The sequence below is a fragment of the Cryptomeria japonica genome, chromosome 3 (genome assembly GCF_030272615.1).
Source record: "Cryptomeria japonica chromosome 3, Sugi_1.0, whole genome shotgun sequence".
Lineage (NCBI taxonomy): Eukaryota > Viridiplantae > Streptophyta > Pinopsida > Cupressales > Cupressaceae > Cryptomeria > Cryptomeria japonica.
Genome location: NC_081407.1, coordinates 544,823,527 through 544,841,046, shown reverse-complemented (window position 1 = coordinate 544,841,046; position 17,520 = coordinate 544,823,527). Strand labels below are relative to the sequence as shown.

General features: G+C 33.4%; 1 protein-coding gene across 1 annotated transcript; it reads left to right on the top strand.

Annotated features, from left to right (window-relative positions):
• Window positions 1-10,056: 10,056 nt before the first annotated feature.
• LOC131075094 (polygalacturonase At1g48100) lies at window positions 10,057-13,484 on the top strand. Its single transcript, XM_058011916.2, has 8 exons — window positions 10,057-10,475; window positions 10,859-10,987; window positions 11,077-11,232; window positions 11,329-11,373; window positions 11,461-11,668; window positions 11,849-11,930; window positions 12,017-12,125; window positions 12,795-13,484. Exons 1-8 carry the CDS (start codon window positions 10,266-10,268, stop codon window positions 13,176-13,178), a joined length of 1,323 nt encoding a protein of 440 aa, XP_057867899.2. The 5' UTR covers window positions 10,057-10,265; the 3' UTR covers window positions 13,179-13,484.
• Window positions 13,485-17,520: the final 4,036 nt, after the last annotated feature.

The following is a 17,520-nucleotide window of genomic DNA, read 5'->3' as shown; positions in this document are numbered from 1 at the left end:
CAAGTATTTGTAGATTTGTATGTTTTTTGATCTTCGGTTTGGAGTGCAATGATGATGATTTTGATAAAACCAAGACCAATAGGAAGGATATATCCTATGATATGGGACAAGGAAATGTTGTAGTTTCGTGATAGAGGATGATAGATCCTGATGAGAAACTATGTTTTGAGTGATCAGTTTATCAAAGAAGGTGATGATGCACTTTGAGATGTTTAGATCTTGAACTTGTTTAAGATGAATACTTGAAAATCTTGGTGGTGTCTGGTTCTAGAATCCAATTTGACAGAAGATTACTTAATCAAGCAAACCAAGAAGACAACCTAAGCACAAAATGATAGATATCAGGTGTTTATGCTCACTGTAAATTGACCAAGAAAACATGATAGATCTAAAAAAGACATGTAAGAAGACAGCTCTGGACTGATAGAGACAGAAATTCGTATGACACTTTACACAATCTCAGACGACAATTTAAGCAAATCCATACGATAAACTAGGAACCCCGTACGACACTTCCTACAGAACCATACGAAAAAGGCATAATCTCGTACGACAATTCCCACAAAACCAGATGACAACTAATAACACAAAATCTTCTACTAAACTGACTCATACGACAATTAACATTGAATAGGACGATAAACTAGCTTTCTCGTACGACAAACTAGAAAACTCGTATGAATGAGAGCAAAGCAGAGACAAAATTTTGACTTTGACAGATTTTTGATGAATGATGTTTGATGTTTTGATTTTGTTTTCCAGTTTTAGATGTCTGAGTTTTTGTTTCAGGGATGAAAACACAACAAACACATGATATGATAAGTGACCTCAAGCACAACATGCTAAATCATAAGGAAGTTGGCTGAGAGAGAAAACCTTTGCTTGAAAACTTAGGTACGCACCCAATAGCTAATCAAAATATGGCCGCTAAGTCTCACGCAATGGATTCTCAATGCGGTATTATCCAAATCCAAACACTAATGGGGGCACGATATGGCAAGTGCCTTGGGAGAGTTACTATCTCTCTTGCACAAAGATTATCCCCCTTTCGGAGGTAAATTGATTAGCTTCTATCTTAGGGTTCGTAGAATAGATTTTTGTTTGGAATTACCCCTTGCAATCGTGCAAGCGGAATTGAGGCCTATATCCCAACAAGGTACCAAAACAAAAAGTAGTCACGCAAGCGTGATTGAGACCACGAGGCCCTACTAGATTTTCGATATGAGAGATCTCAAAAGAGAAGACTCAAATAATCTCATCCTCTGAGACTTTAATCCCAAGAGGCCTATTTTTTAGAGTGAGTCAGAAAACTTAGGTATAGCTGTACTCACTTGGGTCATTCTCACAGGGTGATTACTTTTTCCCACTATGACAGGCCCGCTAAAAGTATTCAAATCTCAAACATAGAAGCGCTTCAAGGGTCGGGATTTTTGATTGTCCAAATGGACAAGAGCATACTCTCCTACCTTTTATACAACTTCTCAAGCATAGAAAACAAGATGTTCATTAACCAATAACAATTTAAGTGTGCCTAGAAAACTTTAAGAAGACACAAAAGTTTGGTTGAGTTCTCTTAGGCAACGTGCAAAACAAATACATTAGTAATCATGTTGTTTTGATGAGTTGAATTTCTTTGGAAAGTGTAATCTTCGGAAATCATCCTGCAAAAACTAGTTAGTGTGTGTGTGAAAAGTGGAATAAGAATCTGTATCTACAAGACACAACACTTCAATCAAGTCATTACATGCATGGTTAATCAGATATAATCAATGAATAGTAAACCATAACAAATCGACCCATTGCCTTCTAAAAGATGCGAGTATAAGATTGCTCTCAGATTATTTAGCAATACCAGTGACTAGACAACATCAAGATGAAGGATTTTATCTATATGATCATGATGAATGCTAGATGGATGCAATATTGATCTAACAAGGTTTAAGCAATATTAAGCTAAATGATTTAATCAATATGAAATAGTAAATATGCAATATATATCAATGAGTCTAGAGCAAAAATAGTATACTAACAATGTATTCTCCAGCCTCTTTGAATGAGAGATGAGAGCCTAAATTTATAGAAAATTCAGAAAGAAACCAAAGGCTGAGATCAAATGATGATGAGCGGTCAAGATTTTCCAAGAGGAAGCACAATCCAAGTGAATTGATGTGATTGGATGCTTTTCTCAGTTTTAAAGGAAATTGAACTAAAATTAAGACAAAATCAGAGAAAAAATGGATGTATTCTCTATTTCATTCAATTTTAATATTTAATTGTTTTAATTGCTTTCTTTGAGATTATTTATCAATTTTTAATTTTTTTTTTCAAGATTATCTCCAATTGATTTCTTTTCTCAAATTTTAATTATTTTTTGTCAATTAATTCCTTTTTTGATTTATTTCCTTTTTTGAAGATTTGTGCTCATAATTTCCAATTCCTCTTTCTTGATTTGTTTCCTATTTTGAAGATTTGTGGTAAATTGATTTATTTTCAAATTAATTCCTCTTTTTGATGATTTAATGGAAAATTGATTTATTTAATTAAATATGCTAGGATATTTAATTAAAATAAATAAGATAATTGTTTAAAATGATTTACTTGGAATGATTTAATTAATTAAATAAATATTTAATTAATATTGGTTGATTAATTTGCCATGTGACATTTGATGATTTAGAAATTAATTGTGTGCTCAAGATTGATTGAATTGCCTTTGGTTAGGACCTTGGTGACGTTGTCGAGATTAGGGGCTCATGGTTTAGATGACCATTTTTAGGGTATTACAGTTAGGCTGCTAGAAAACTCACAAACAGACCAAGGTTAGCATTAGTGATATCCAAATTTAAGCATAAAAAAACCTTAAATGCAAACTATTTTGAAAACACAGAATCAAAAATTCGTACGAGTATCTTCACCTGATAGTACGAGTATTCTCACATACCTGTACGAGTGCACAAAGAAACTCATATGGTACTCTAAAGGTACTTGTACGAGATTCTGAAGCAAGCCCGACCAGAAACCCATGAGATTGAAGGTTTCGATGATGAGAGAGACCAAAAATGAGATTTTTGGTCCCATGGTGGGCACCAAAATGTCGTGTATGAAGTAGGGTACCTGCAGCTACAACACAAACACTCAATACGACATTACAAGTATGGTTAGAAAATTGAAATCAAATGAAAGATAAACCATGACAAAGCGACATATCGCCTCCTAAGAGATGCGAGTGTGGATTTGCTCTCAGAGATAGATGAACAATCCTAGTGACCTGAATACACCAAGACGAAGGATTTAAAATTATATGATGTGCAAACTAGATGAATGTATGATTATGCTAGATTGATCCAAGAAACTAATTATGCTAATGATATGCACGATTATGCTAAATGATGATGCAATTAAGATAGAATATGATCAAATTAAGCTAGATCTAAGATGCAATTGCATATAATAACAATGCTTAAATGATAATGAGATGAGATGTGCATATAATAACAATGCATGAAATGATATGAGATGGGATCCTTTGTGCTCCAAAATGGGGGATATTTATAGGATTTCCAAGGTCAGGGGTGAGGTGGCGGGAATCAATGTTCAAGATTGAGTCTGAATATATCAAGGGTCAAATTGGAGGAGGTTGGAGAAGAGGTTGGAGGGAGGGACACTTGTCATCTCTGTGGTCACAAGTGTGAAGGAGGCTTTCTCATAAGAGGGCAAGTGTCCAAGGGAGGAGACATGTGGCATAAGTGCCATGTGTCTCAGGGGAGAATATCCACCCCATAGGAGGTTAGGATGTGCAAGATAGGATAGGGTTAGTTAAACCCAGGATTAAGTGAAATGGGTTAGGTTAGGGGATGGTTAGGTTAGGTGGTTAGAAGTTAGGAGGCATGTGGGTAATTTGAATTTTAAAAATTCAAATAATAGGAAAAGGCATTAACTTTCAACATCTCAAAAATTGATTTATTTTAATTAATTAGGGGATTAGAAGAAATGAATTAAATGGGAGGATTAATTAATTTAGATTAATTAATTAAAGGGGACTATTGAAATAAACCTATTAAATAAATTCTTAGATTTATTAATAAGTAGATGAATGGGAGAAATTAATCAAATTGCTAATGAATTCAATTAAATTGGGAAGGGAGATTAATTAAATAATTACTTATTTAATTAATTATCTTCAGACCATTTTTAGGTGTATACAGCTATCATTCCCCCCTCTTAAATCAAATTAGACATGTGAATGTTTAGCTTACCTTTTTCCCTTTTGTCTTCAATGGATAAATGTATCAAAGAGGGTGCTCATCCCACCTTCACTAAGGTTTTATGTTTTCCCTATATAACTTGTAAGAAACCAAAATCATTTAGAGGGATGAAACTAGAAGAGATACATTAGTCTAGAAATTTCACTCCCAACATGCAAGCTAATGAAAACATAAAATGTCATGCAACAAAAGGATTAGACTAAATATTCTACTAATTATCCATATTAAACTTACAATAATATGACACTTGATTTATAGTGCAAAGAGGGATACACATTGTCAATTAGAATAGCAATTGCTATCTAGGATGATAATTAACTACAAGTAAGCTTAGAATATTACATAAAATAAAAAATATTATAACACTAATGCCTCTCTTAAGCATAGCTTATGTGGATACAAATAAATTCTCATGAAGTGAGGAAAAGGAGAAAACCTAGTTGGAAGAAACTCCTTCCAAAAAGAGAGAAAAGAAAAAATAGAAGACTACTCTATTTTTTTTTAAATGTTGATCCAATGCTCAAGTAATATCCTGCAAAGAATCTCTAAAAGCATACAAAGATGAAACTCTAGAATCTCATGTGACAAGAAATCCTACTAGAAATAATCTTTGGAAGCAAATGAAAATGTGACACTAAAATCTCATGTAGCCAAGAATAATAATAGAAGAAGCTCAAAAACTAGAGAAGTATCGGATTCTTTTAAAGAAACAACTCAAAAATTTGACGAGGCAATAGGATAGAGGAAGGGTCATTTGAATATAGAGAAGCAATAAACTATATGAACCAAACAAGAAAGAAAACTGAAACCACTCAGTTCCAATAACAAACATTGACCCTATTGCACATATTCAACATAGGCTCTCGAAAAAGCATCTTAATGTTGTGAAGCAACAAGTGAATAACTTTATATATTGGATGATGGAGAATGAATCATGGAAAGAGAGTCACTATGTGTAAAGTAAGAGAATGTGCAAACTCTAAAATCACTATTAGGCTTTCCAACAATAACAATTTCCTGGGTGAGATGATGACTGAAGTTTTTGTAAACTCTACTATAGTTCTTGAATGATTAAGTTGATAAATAAACAAAAGATTCTTGATACGACCATCTACATGGATTCTAGTGATGTTGGATGGATATACAACTGTGTATAACCCGTTCATTTTTTTCTAATTCTAACATCATGAAAGATATAATGTTCAAAAACACGAAAACAAACCCTTTAAATCAATAATTCATATTTAGTGCATCACCTAGCATAATATTGTCCTTAGATTCTCAACATTGTACAAGTATTTTTTTAATTTGCCTTTTTACAAATTTAGAAAATACCTCTTAAAAGAGAAAAAAATTGCATGCAAAAATGAAATAGCTTTACATGCAAACAACTTTCCAAAAAGGAAAAATCAATCTACATCAAAGAATCGACCTCTATGAAAATCACACCAGAAATAGGACGAGATGAATGCCACATCGAACATCAAGTTGCCTCTTGAATAGCGAAACAACTGTCAGAAACAACATTTATAAAAAATCGACCTCGTTCTCTGTTTTGATGCCTTACGACCTACAATGTTTGGTGCAACTACAAACATGCAGTCAATAAAGATTTCTAACGCTCAGCATAAATCAAAATGCTACAGCACAAAGAAAATGTAAGGATGAGTAATGGAGTGTAGAGGGATGTGCTGGTTAGCTTCAAACACTTGTTAAGCCTGGAACAGAATCGGAGAAGGGCAGCAGCTAAAAAGGAACTTTGTATTAGCGACCAAGAGAAGGTGCCTTGCTTCTTTTGCTGGAAAATTAAAAACAATCTACAAATCGCGCTAGAAAGTTCCTTGATTGGAGATTTAAATCACCCTTTTTGGAAGGAGTCACGCGTAGGTCTTCACATTCAATCAAGAAGTTAATGCCAACAAAAAAAACTCTTGAATCAAGCAAAAAGATTGTGCCAAATCAAATTTACTCAAAAAAAAAAAAGAAAAAAAAAGGCAACTCCACATCACAAAGTGAGCTTTATCTGCTCAAGAAATTGCCAAATTCCTTCCAAGAAAACTTGGAATGATGAAAGAAGAGATGACGGGAGTTTTAACGCATCTTAGATTTATAGAATTGGATTACCTTCAACATGCAAATCCTCTATAATACCTTAGATTGACTCGATGTGACCCGTGCAGGTGAATGAAGACTTGTGTGCTCTATAGAATGGACCACGATTTGTGATGACTCCACTCTTACGCTTTGAAGATAGCAAATCAAGTCTTTCAAGGTTTTTTAACGCCTTGTAATGATGTTCTACAAGAAAGAGTTAACATGGTTGGCAATGGCGGCTTTTGAATGAGATTTACACACCTTCAATACAGGTGATGTTTGTTAATTAAATTGGCCTTGATGTGAAAGAATTTCACATCTGCCATTTACAGATTGGACTTTAAACAAAATAAAAAGCAAATCGTGGATTTTGTTCGAAAATTGATTTCTTTGAGCTTCCCTACACCAAGTCGCTTAACTTTGCTATTGATATGTGTGATGGAGAAGATGCAAAAGAGAAGAATATTGCCTCTTCAGGCGAGATGAGGTCTAAAAGACTTGTCAAAATTTTTGCTATTGCTAATATCACAATCCATGGGTGAAACATAATGAATATGGGACTCATGCACAAGTGGGGTAAGTATGTCTAATAGGAAATGATGAGCACTAACTAGGTCAATGAAAAAGGCAAAGATAAGACAACGCTTTTATTAAGAATACATCTTCATTCATAGAATAAAATATCATGAGAATATTGAGCATGGAAGGATGATGTGTTACAAAATATAGAAATATGTCAAAAATGAAATATATACATGCATATTAGTTTAAAAACAACCATAAGGTAGATTATACAAGAGTGGGTGTAAGGCTATGTTTTGAAAATGCAAAGTAGATTTAAACAACCATGCAAGTTCTTATTCAAATCAAGACAAAACTTCAGGTAGAGATCAACAAAAGAATGTAAGCAACACAATTTCATAAAAAATCAACTCAAATGTTCCAACAATTGTCAAGTATGCATATGCTCATTTTCTTGAAAGTTATCTATTTTCATAGTGTGTATGTAATTTAAAGTGAGATGATGTCAAAATGGATGAGAGGATTTCTCTAAGAATAACGAGAGAATGGAGGTTTGAGATGTGAAGGGCTATGATAAATTTGTTAGATTTGGCAAGTAGTTGCACGCATGAGAGACATAAGGAACGTGTGCACCTAGGAGTCCTTTATTCTTAGGTTTGTGGAGAGAATATTAAAACCATGAGAACAAATGTTCTTAGGTGTCCTCTATTCTTAGAATTGGTTGAGGGAATTAATCCATGATTAAATAAAATAATATTTAGCTATTTAAGAGTTGTGTGAGGTGAAAAATAAATATAAATAGTAATCGTTTATTTATTTACATGAGATGAGATGGAAAAGGTTATAATTAAATAATAAGATTGTTTAATTAAGCATGAGATTTTAGGTGAGGAGACTTTCTAGGTGATGTATTTGATTAATTAGGACTAGAAAAATATTTAGGTGTCTATCATTTTCTCTTCTCTAATACAATGTCACAACTAAATAGTATCATTTCAAAGAAAAAGGAAAAGTATGATGGGATGGATATTTGGTGGCAAGTTTCTGCAGATGCTTAGAGATAATGATGAGGAAAGTAAATAAATAGATTAATGGGAGGGTGAAGGGGTGAAAATGAGGGGAAGCATTGGTTGATGAGAAACTTATGAAGGTGGGTGATGCTAATTTATGTAATACATAAGGAGGAAATAACAAAGAAAGATGAGATGAATGATGGAAGGGGGAAATTAAATGATGGGTACTACACTACAATGAATGATACAAGTTCAGGATGATAATGGGATGCAATGGTGGAGATAATATGGAATGAAAGATGCTCATGAACTAGACTGGTTTCTTGTTACACATGATAATATGTGTTCTTAGGTCATCAAGATGGGATGTATGAATGTGGAACTAGATTTATAGAAGTTACTTAGTTGACCTTTATAGAAGAGGAAATGAATTATAAAAGCCCTTGGGAGCATTTATGAGAATTCAATGAAAAGTGCATGTTGGAATAAGACATTTGGTAGAAGGTTGGATATCTAACAAAAAAAAATATTAGTGAAAGGAATAACTGGATTGATTAGGATAAATTTGGGAAGGGGATGCAAAATTAGTGAAGGGAGTTTTGGGTGAGGTTGGGGGAAGACTAAAGGTTCAAATATACAAAGAACATATACAAAAGGAGAGTAGAATAGAATGTTCAAAATGGAAGCAAGATTGGAGGAGGGAAATGGACAATGTTAAGGAGGGAAATGTTTGGAGGTTAGATCAACATACACATAAGAACAAATGAGTAGAGAAAGACTTATAAACCTTTGTGGGGACCCAATGTGGAAGTGGATATAAGCATTGGACATTAGAGTGAAAGTTTGGGTATCTAATAAGAATCCATAAGGAAGACTTGAAGAAAATACAAAAGAAAGGCTAAAGAAGAGGGTATCAAAAGTGAATGAAGTAGAAGAGGAAAATTATTAGATCTACTTTGAAAATATAGAAAGGAGAAAAGATGGGAGATTGTGGGGTTGCAAGAAAGGAAGGAAGACTTGATGGGATCCTACAAAAGAAGGAAATAATGATCACAATATAACAATTGTAAGGTAAACACATGTTTGATGGAACAATTAAATCCCACAAAAAGAGGAAATAGAAGAAAATGAAAGAAGGGGGCTCATAATCCTTGGAAGGATTTTTATGTGGGATTAGATACTAGAACCAAATGCTAGATGAGTAGAAGACATTCAAGAGTCCAAAACTTTGTAAACTTATAGAAATATTAAAAAATGACCAAAATACACCTAGACATGTGGCTTTCTTAAGATTTTGCAACAATAATTGTGTAATTTTGACTAATGGAGACCTATTCTAAGTTTTTTAGATTGGTTATAAACAATGGGCATCACAAAACCAAATGCACAAAAAGTGCTAGGACCCAAAAAAAATTTGGCACTGCAAAGTTGGGCACCAATAGAGTGAATGGGTTTCCTTTAAATATAACAACACAATACATAAATATGTACTAGGTCAACTCAAAATAATAGTAAAGGGAAGTCAATAGAATTTAATTTTAAAAGTTTAAGATTTAGATTCATGATTTCAAAATATCTTGAACCAAGTCTATACATATAAATCTTATCAAGAGCGATGAATAAAGAATTAAGAAATGATAATTAATCTTGAAAGATGAATGCTAATAAAAATGAAATGTACTGTCCAAATGTATATAAAAATAATTCACTTCTAAATGCTTTAACCAAACAAACCTAAAACATTATCATTGCACTATTAAATCAAAATCCTTCCCAAACATCATAGGTCACAAAGTAGTTAGGACAAGCAGCACACTTGAGTAATATATTTTATGTTTAAATACAAGCTACAACGTTTGGTAGTTTGTGAAGCATGCGAGTGCACGAGAAAGGGTTTGCAATGGATGAGAAGTGGTGGCGTGAGTGGTCTGGTAAAAGCAAGTGATGCGCCATTAAACATCAATATCATGCATGAAACTTCTTTCCGACTAGAAAAAGCAAAACGAGCATTACGATGAAGCAAGTGCTGGTGCTGAGTAGGCCAGGATAGAATTGGATGTTTCGCCCAGTACAATCACAACATACTTGCTTAAAACAGATCAAAGGCCATTTCAATGTGACTACGTGATGTATACAAATCATGAGAAATTAGGAAAGGCAAAGCTTTGAGGCATACATGCCTTTTGGGCCCATCTCCTTGTCCAAACAGTAAAAGACAAGGAAGACGATCAATCCTTCGCTTAAACCACTCCACTTCTCCCAATTTCTATATAACTCTGCAGCCCATTTCGCCTCCCACATCGTTGCCTCTGCCTTGTCTCAACTATACTGCCATTGTTCTTGTTCCACCCTGCATTTGGGTTCTTAGAAAATGTTTCCTCCTGCAAGGTTTAACAAGAGTATTGTGCTTGTTTTAATACTATTGTCTCTTATACATGTTGAGGGGTGCACACGGAGAAACAAGAGGAAAAGCCATGATTGTTCTGGGTCGGCGGCGAGAGCACCAGACTATGGCTACTCCAATATTTTCGACGTTCTTGCTTATGGAGCCAAGGCTGACGGATTCACTGATGATTCAAAGGTTCACATATTTCTTTTTTTTTTTCTTTCTTTTTAAGAGGGGTAAATGTTTTTTAATCTGAAAGTTATGAATTGGACAAAAGGAGACTCTAGTTCTAAATAAACATTCAACAGTAACATGCTAATAAAATTTGGACTTTGATTGTAAGAAGAACATCACATTTAAGTCATCATATTTTACTTATTTCATTGTATTTTTATCTTTGTTTTTTTAAATGCTTTTGATAAGAGTTATGAATTAATGATGTTATAGATGAAAGACCTCATCTCTTCATGAACAATCAACAATAATACTCCAATAGAAATTCGAACATTAATAACAAAAATTACAATACCACAATTTAAACATTTATATGCTCACTTAACGGGCCAGGGCTGCAACAGGCATTTCTAGCAGCATGGCAAGCTGCCTGCAGAGTGGAATCAGCAGTAGTGGAAGTACCTGCGGAGTTCCGTTTCCTAGTCAATCCAATCGTATTCATGGGACCTTGCAAAGAGAACATCATCTTTCAGGTACGTGGTACATTTCTTTCTTTTGCATCTAAACTACGAAGAATGAATTTGTGTCAGGTATATCTAAAGCGTCTGATTGGTGGTTTCAGATTGATGGAACAATTGTGGCACCAATGAAACCTTGGATGAGAAGCTCTGGTTTATTAGATTGGATACAATTTAAAAGGGTCCAAGGCGCCACCATTCAAGGGAACGGCCTTATCGATGGACGAGGAAGTGTTTGGTGGGGCTCACCCGACTACCAGGTGAGAAATGCATTACATTCTCCTTTCTTTGCCAACCTTTCAATGATACAGATTTGTACTAACTATCAGTAACCTAATTGTCTGACCCAATTGCAGCTAACCAGAAAACATACAAAACCAATGCCCGCCATCAAACCCACAGTGAGTACTTTGCCAGCTCGGGAGATTTCTCTCTATAAATTTCGACGTTTTGTTTGTATTCATACCCTTTTTTCGCCCTGACTGCAGGCTTTGAGATTTTATGGAAGCTACAATGTGACTGTCCGGGACATAACGATTCAAAACAGTCCGCAATGCCACCTTAAGTTCGACAGTTGCTCTTCTGTTGATGTCTCAAATGTTACAATCTCGTCGCCCGCAAACAGCCCCAACACAGACGGCATACATCTTCAGAATTCTCAGGACGTGGAAATACATCATTCCACCATTGGCTGCGGTAATCACAAGTCCAAATCTTTCAATCTTCTTTCACTAAATGGCCCATATAACTAGACCTATTCCTTACTACTTTTATCAAATGAAGATAACTTTTTTCATTTTTGCTTGGATATATAACTATACCTATTCCTTACTGCATTTATCAAATGAAATGACATTTTTCATTTTTGCTTGGCAGGTGACGACTGCGTATCTATCCAAACGGGATGCCGAGATATCCGTGCCCACCACATCAACTGTGGTCCTGGCCATGGCATTAGGTGAAATTTTATTAAACATAAGAACATAGCACAGCGATAGTGAGGTTATAAGCAAATGTTTATTTCTTATCCGTTGCTATTTTCAGCATAGGAAGTCTGGGCAAGGACAAAACGAAAGCGTGCGTTTCAAATGTTACAGTGCACGATGTTTCCATTCAAGATGCCTTATTCGGCGTCCGCATTAAAACATGGCAGGTACAGGTCTATCATTACTACTGGCACAATATTTTTTAATGAGGATTTTCAGTTTGTTTGGTTAATCAATATGGAATTAGTGTTCATTGATATTTCATCAATTAAAAGTTAAGGGAGTATCCATTTTTTCTTATCTTACTAACTTAGGACCGTCAATATGTCATTAGAGTGTTCTATGCTATTGAGCTACCGGTCCCTATAGGACTGGCACATCTTTAGTTTAGATGTGGCTTATTTTCAGCTCCATCCCTTTAGTCACATTAGATGGTTGGTGTCTTAGCCTGGTCTAGCTTTGATATCATGTTGAGCTTTTCATGGACCAGCTAAGACTTGAACATGAGACCATCTTATCTGACCAGCTTTTCATGGTCTAGTTCTGATATAACACATAATGTGTAAAACCATCTTATCTTTAATTGAGATGTGACTTATTTCTAACCATAGATTATATATAATCAAAGAATACACCATCAATCTCATGATTGCTCAATCAATTTAACTACAACTCTTTGATTAAGAATATTTTAAATTAAGAGAGGAAAGATTAAGAACTTGTATATATATTTATATTGGATTTGTTAAACATGTAACATAAATGTTTGAGGATTGATTATAGTGATATTAGGTATGCCTCGCCGTTAATGTTGTTGGGTGCACTGCACTGTGCAGGGTGGGTCAGGATTTGTTCGAGGCGTGTCGTTCGGCAACATAGAGGTATGGAACGTGAAAATTCCCATCATGATCGATCAGTTCTACTGTGACAAAAGAGTGTGTCGCAACCAGACATCAGGCGTTGCAATATCGAACATCTCATTCATTGAAATACGAGGAACTTATGCGTACAAAGCAGTGCACCTGGCCTGCAGTGACACCATGCCCTGCACAGACATTGATTTATCAGACATTGAATTGCAAGCCGTGGCCAGAGTTCAAAACCCATTTTGCTGGAATACTTATGGCCAATCACAGGCTCCCACTCTGCCTCCTCTTTCTTGCTTGCAGTCCGGAAGGCCCTATAACAAAGCTCCCCTCCACACTCAAGACAAATGCTAGCCTCTTCACTCATCATCTCATCTAATATATCATTCTTGCTTTTCCGAGCTAATGATAGTGCTCGGGTATTTCATGCGATGTATCACTTTTACCTTTAATAATAATTATAATAACAATAAGCCGCAGGAGGCCAGAGAAAAATTCTGGATTTCATCAAGCGGATTTATCTGGGAAATTTCGTGGCAGAATCGATAGCGAAGTTAAGGAAAGCGAATATTAGATATAACACATTTGTTTTCCGCTTGGGGCACCTTTTACTTTCATTAAATCGCTCAATACAAAGCATATTCCTAATTTTCTAAACGATCTTTAAAGGTCGGCAGTCTGTTAGAAAATAAATGTGGCGATGACGATAAGTAAAATTGATAGCTGGTCGTTTTAATTGCATGATTTCGTTATATAAGTTTTTTTAATATTTTACAGCATTTCTTTAAAGGGATTTAAATTGTTACCTTTCATTGATACCCCCTTGTTCATCGTGTGATGATATTCTTCTTTGTGAGATTCATTACATGATTGTTATGGTGGGTGTACAAATTCTTCTTTACATGCTTTATTTCTGGCTAATAATGAGAATAAAAATGTCATATATTATTTATAAGTGATTTTATATCTAATTTGAGTAGTAGATCATTGTAATAGTTTGATTAATCTTTCTTATGATATTTTTCATTGATAGATTTGGCGCATTCTTTTATCATCTATATTTTCAAACCTAATGTACATGATGATAGGTATGACCCATTGATACCTTTTTATGATATATATATTGATGTATGTCTACCCTCTAATCCTACTAAACATATCTCTTACGAATCGCATGCTAGACTTCATACTAATTGTATTTATCTTGCTTCATCTTTCCTTGAGGAACCTAGTCAATATATTAACTATTATGTGATACAAGAATTTAACATTATCTTACAAAATAAATAATCTATTTAGCTCGATGAGAATATATAATGATTAAAACTATTTTTTCTTCCTTCACATACTAAGATCATAATATGCTCAAATGTTTACATGTGTTTTAAGACTATTTTATGCATAAGAGAATAACCAATATATAGACTAGTACACATTATATTCAAAGATTCAATAATAATTCCCAAAGCATATTAGTACTCTATTTTATCTAAGAATTGGGCATATGTTTTATAGGATACAGTCTTTAAGAAGCCAAGAATATTATATAGAAATAGAGAAAGACCGCAAGCCTTGTTATTCTCATACTCCTTCGATTGAATTGAATCCTTTTTCAGCATGTAAGGTCTAAAATCCACCCTTAATTAGGTTGTGATGATCCAAAGCATAAACAATGCATAAAATTAATTATAATGTTTTGGATACAGTAGCTCCCATATTTTTCTATTAGAACCTACACTGTAGATTATATATATATATATATATATATATATATATATATATATATATATATATATATATATATATATATATATATATATATATATATATATATATATATATATATATATATATATATATATATATATATATATATATATATATATATATAAAATTTAAACTAGAATAGTTATAATGCTAAGTTGAAAATCAATAATTTAAACCTCTCAATAATTTAAATCTCTGTTGGATAGGTCTGTCACTATCAACTTTGTAAAAATTTTTTTTTGCTAATATGAGTATCATTATTTGTATTAGGAGACTACTAATAAAAATAAGAGAAAGGATGATATAAATATGGACGTTCAAGAGGGTTCTATGCACACTTCAATGCTGAACAAATGAAGGATTGTATTATTCAAGTATGTATTGAACCTACAAATGATCACTATTTTTAACTCAAATCAAGTCAAGTCTTCCACATTACATTCTAATATAGATTCAAATATATTTTTAGATATATATAAAAATTTATTAGATGGGGATGAGGGGCCAAAAAGTGGAGTGGATGCAACAACATGGGTTAGATTGCAGTATTGATTTAATGATAAAAATATTTGACACCCAAGTCTCAAAACCTAAGGAAGATATATCTATTCAAGATTGAAACACAATCCTTTCTAGATATATAGTTGCACCTAACATCCAAATAGACTGGATATGCCCCAATCTCTATAGACTAGATATCTATTTGTAATGGACTATTTATTTGGTGAGTATTAGATTTTTTTTCTTTGATTAATATGGTTGATAAATTTTTATTTCTATTTTTTTTTAATTGATAGATTTATAGAGGACGATGTCTATTTGAAAAAAATAAAAATTAAACTCAATTTATAAAATAATTATCATATTTATAAAAATAATTTCTTACTTTAAAATTTCCATACTTTCTTGTACTTTGTTAATACCTTTAGATTATCAAATCATTTTTTTATAGTTAAAAATATGCCCTTAAGCTTCATATCATTCTTTATACATATTAAAATTAATAATCTAATGATCCATTTAGTTCAAGTTAAGATATTCACACATGAGAGATTTAATTTGTCTACTTTCATTTTTATTAAATAATTAACAAAACAATTATTAAAATATCCATCCCATACTTATAATTAATTTCCCACTATAATATCAAACTACTCATATATAAATACACTCTCAATGATGTCTTTGATGTCTTCGTATCTCTCATACACTTGTATTTGCATAAAATGTCTCACAAATATTTTTGAAGTGCTATGTGTTATGTTATAACCAACGCAATCCCTCTATTATATTTAGAACAAATTCAAATTCAAATATTTGAAGCCTCAATTTTTTAATTACCTATTAGTAGTGTTTTGTTATAAATGTTATTTGGTAGAAAGTTTTAACGTGACATTTTCCTGGACAAGGAGTTATTAGCAACCTGTGGCATCAAAATCAGTCCTTCTCTATGGAACTCATGAAAATCAAAGATGAATGAGCAGATAATTCCAAGAGGATTGGACAGCAGAATCCTTTACCAAAAACTGAATTACAATATCTGGAGATAACAATACACGAATGACAATGGAGACGGCCTTTCATCTTAAAAGAAGAGCTCTGCAAGCAATATCATGGCAGAGAGACTGACATCATTGAATTGAATATTTGAAGAAACAGAGGTTTCTGTTTCTCTGTTGTTTGTAAGAGTGTGTACACTACGTAGTGAACTGTCTGCCCCAGCTTTAGGAGAAAACAAACCTGTATTATGTTGTAAAGTGTAGGGCCCAATGTCTTCATCCTCACCAAACTCTATTTGAGTTCAATTTTGTTTTGAAGATACATCCAAACTGGCCGGCTAGTTGGAGTATGTGGAAGGCCAAGTGAGGATATTATTGTTTATGGGAATGGATTGGGAGGTGGTGGATGGCCGGAAAGTAGATACCCACGCCTGTCCTGCAGGAGGACAATATATATATTACTTATCACTGACAAACGATAACATTCAAATACATTTCTTCCAAAAGCTGCCTGCGCAGAGTTCAATTATTTACAATACCCAAGTGATGGTATTGCAATTGGTATTGGTAGCTGACTTCTGCTTCAACTCTATCTCCCTCCTCTTTTATCTTCACATTTTGATTAATTTAAAAAACATGGGTCCTTTCTTACGAGAGTTGAATGGCAGAGATAAATTTGGTTTCAAAAATGAGATCGATTTAATGGGTTTGGTTTAAAGAATTCATTTTAAGTTTTGATTTGTTTAAGTAGTTTATGTGAAGTCATATTAATAGGTTGGTCTTATCAAAGAAGCTAATGAAATCATACTAATAAGTGAATCTTACGAGAGACACTAGAGAAATCATACTAATAGGTGGGTTCTATTAGAGAAGCTTGTTTACGTGATCTATCTGAAAGCACACTCTAAGTTTTGATTTACTTAGGTGGTTAATCTAAATCACACTAATAAACAAGCCCTACTAAATAAGTTAGTGTAATTTTAACCGATTCATTTAAATAAGTGAAAGCTTAGTGTGTGTTGTTTAAGCTTAGTCAGTGGCTCATCTAAAATCACACTAATAGGTGGACCTTACTCAATACGATATTGTAATTTTAAATAAGTCATCTAAGCAAATAAATGCTCAGAGTATGTTATTTAAGTCTTGCAGTAGCTCATTTAAAATCAAATTAGTGGGTGGGTCTTATTGAAAAAGCTATTATAAATTCAGATGAATCATCTAAACAAATCAAAACTTATAGTATCACGTATAAACATAATCATTAAATAAAAAAATAACAAACAAAAATTAACTTAAAATGGACTACAACAAGAAAGACTTTCCTCAACCACAAGACGCCATGAAGATGAGCTAACAAAAAGGAGAGCAACCCAATCTCTAAAGCTTGTATCCATAAAAAGTTTGGTATTTTGCTTATATAATTTCCCACA

Excerpts from the sequence above, each read along its gene's own strand:
- LOC131075094 (XM_058011916.2), top strand. The coding sequence starts at position 10,266 with ATGTTTCCTCCTGCAAGGTTTAACAAGAGTATTGTGCTTGTTTTAATA. Across the intron at positions 10,988-11,076 it reads AAGAGAACATCATCTTTCAG|ATTGATGGAACAATTGTGGC; the intron begins GTACGTGGTACA and ends TGGTGGTTTCAG. Across the intron at positions 11,233-11,328 it reads GGGGCTCACCCGACTACCAG|CTAACCAGAAAACATACAAA; the intron begins GTGAGAAATGCA and ends ACCCAATTGCAG.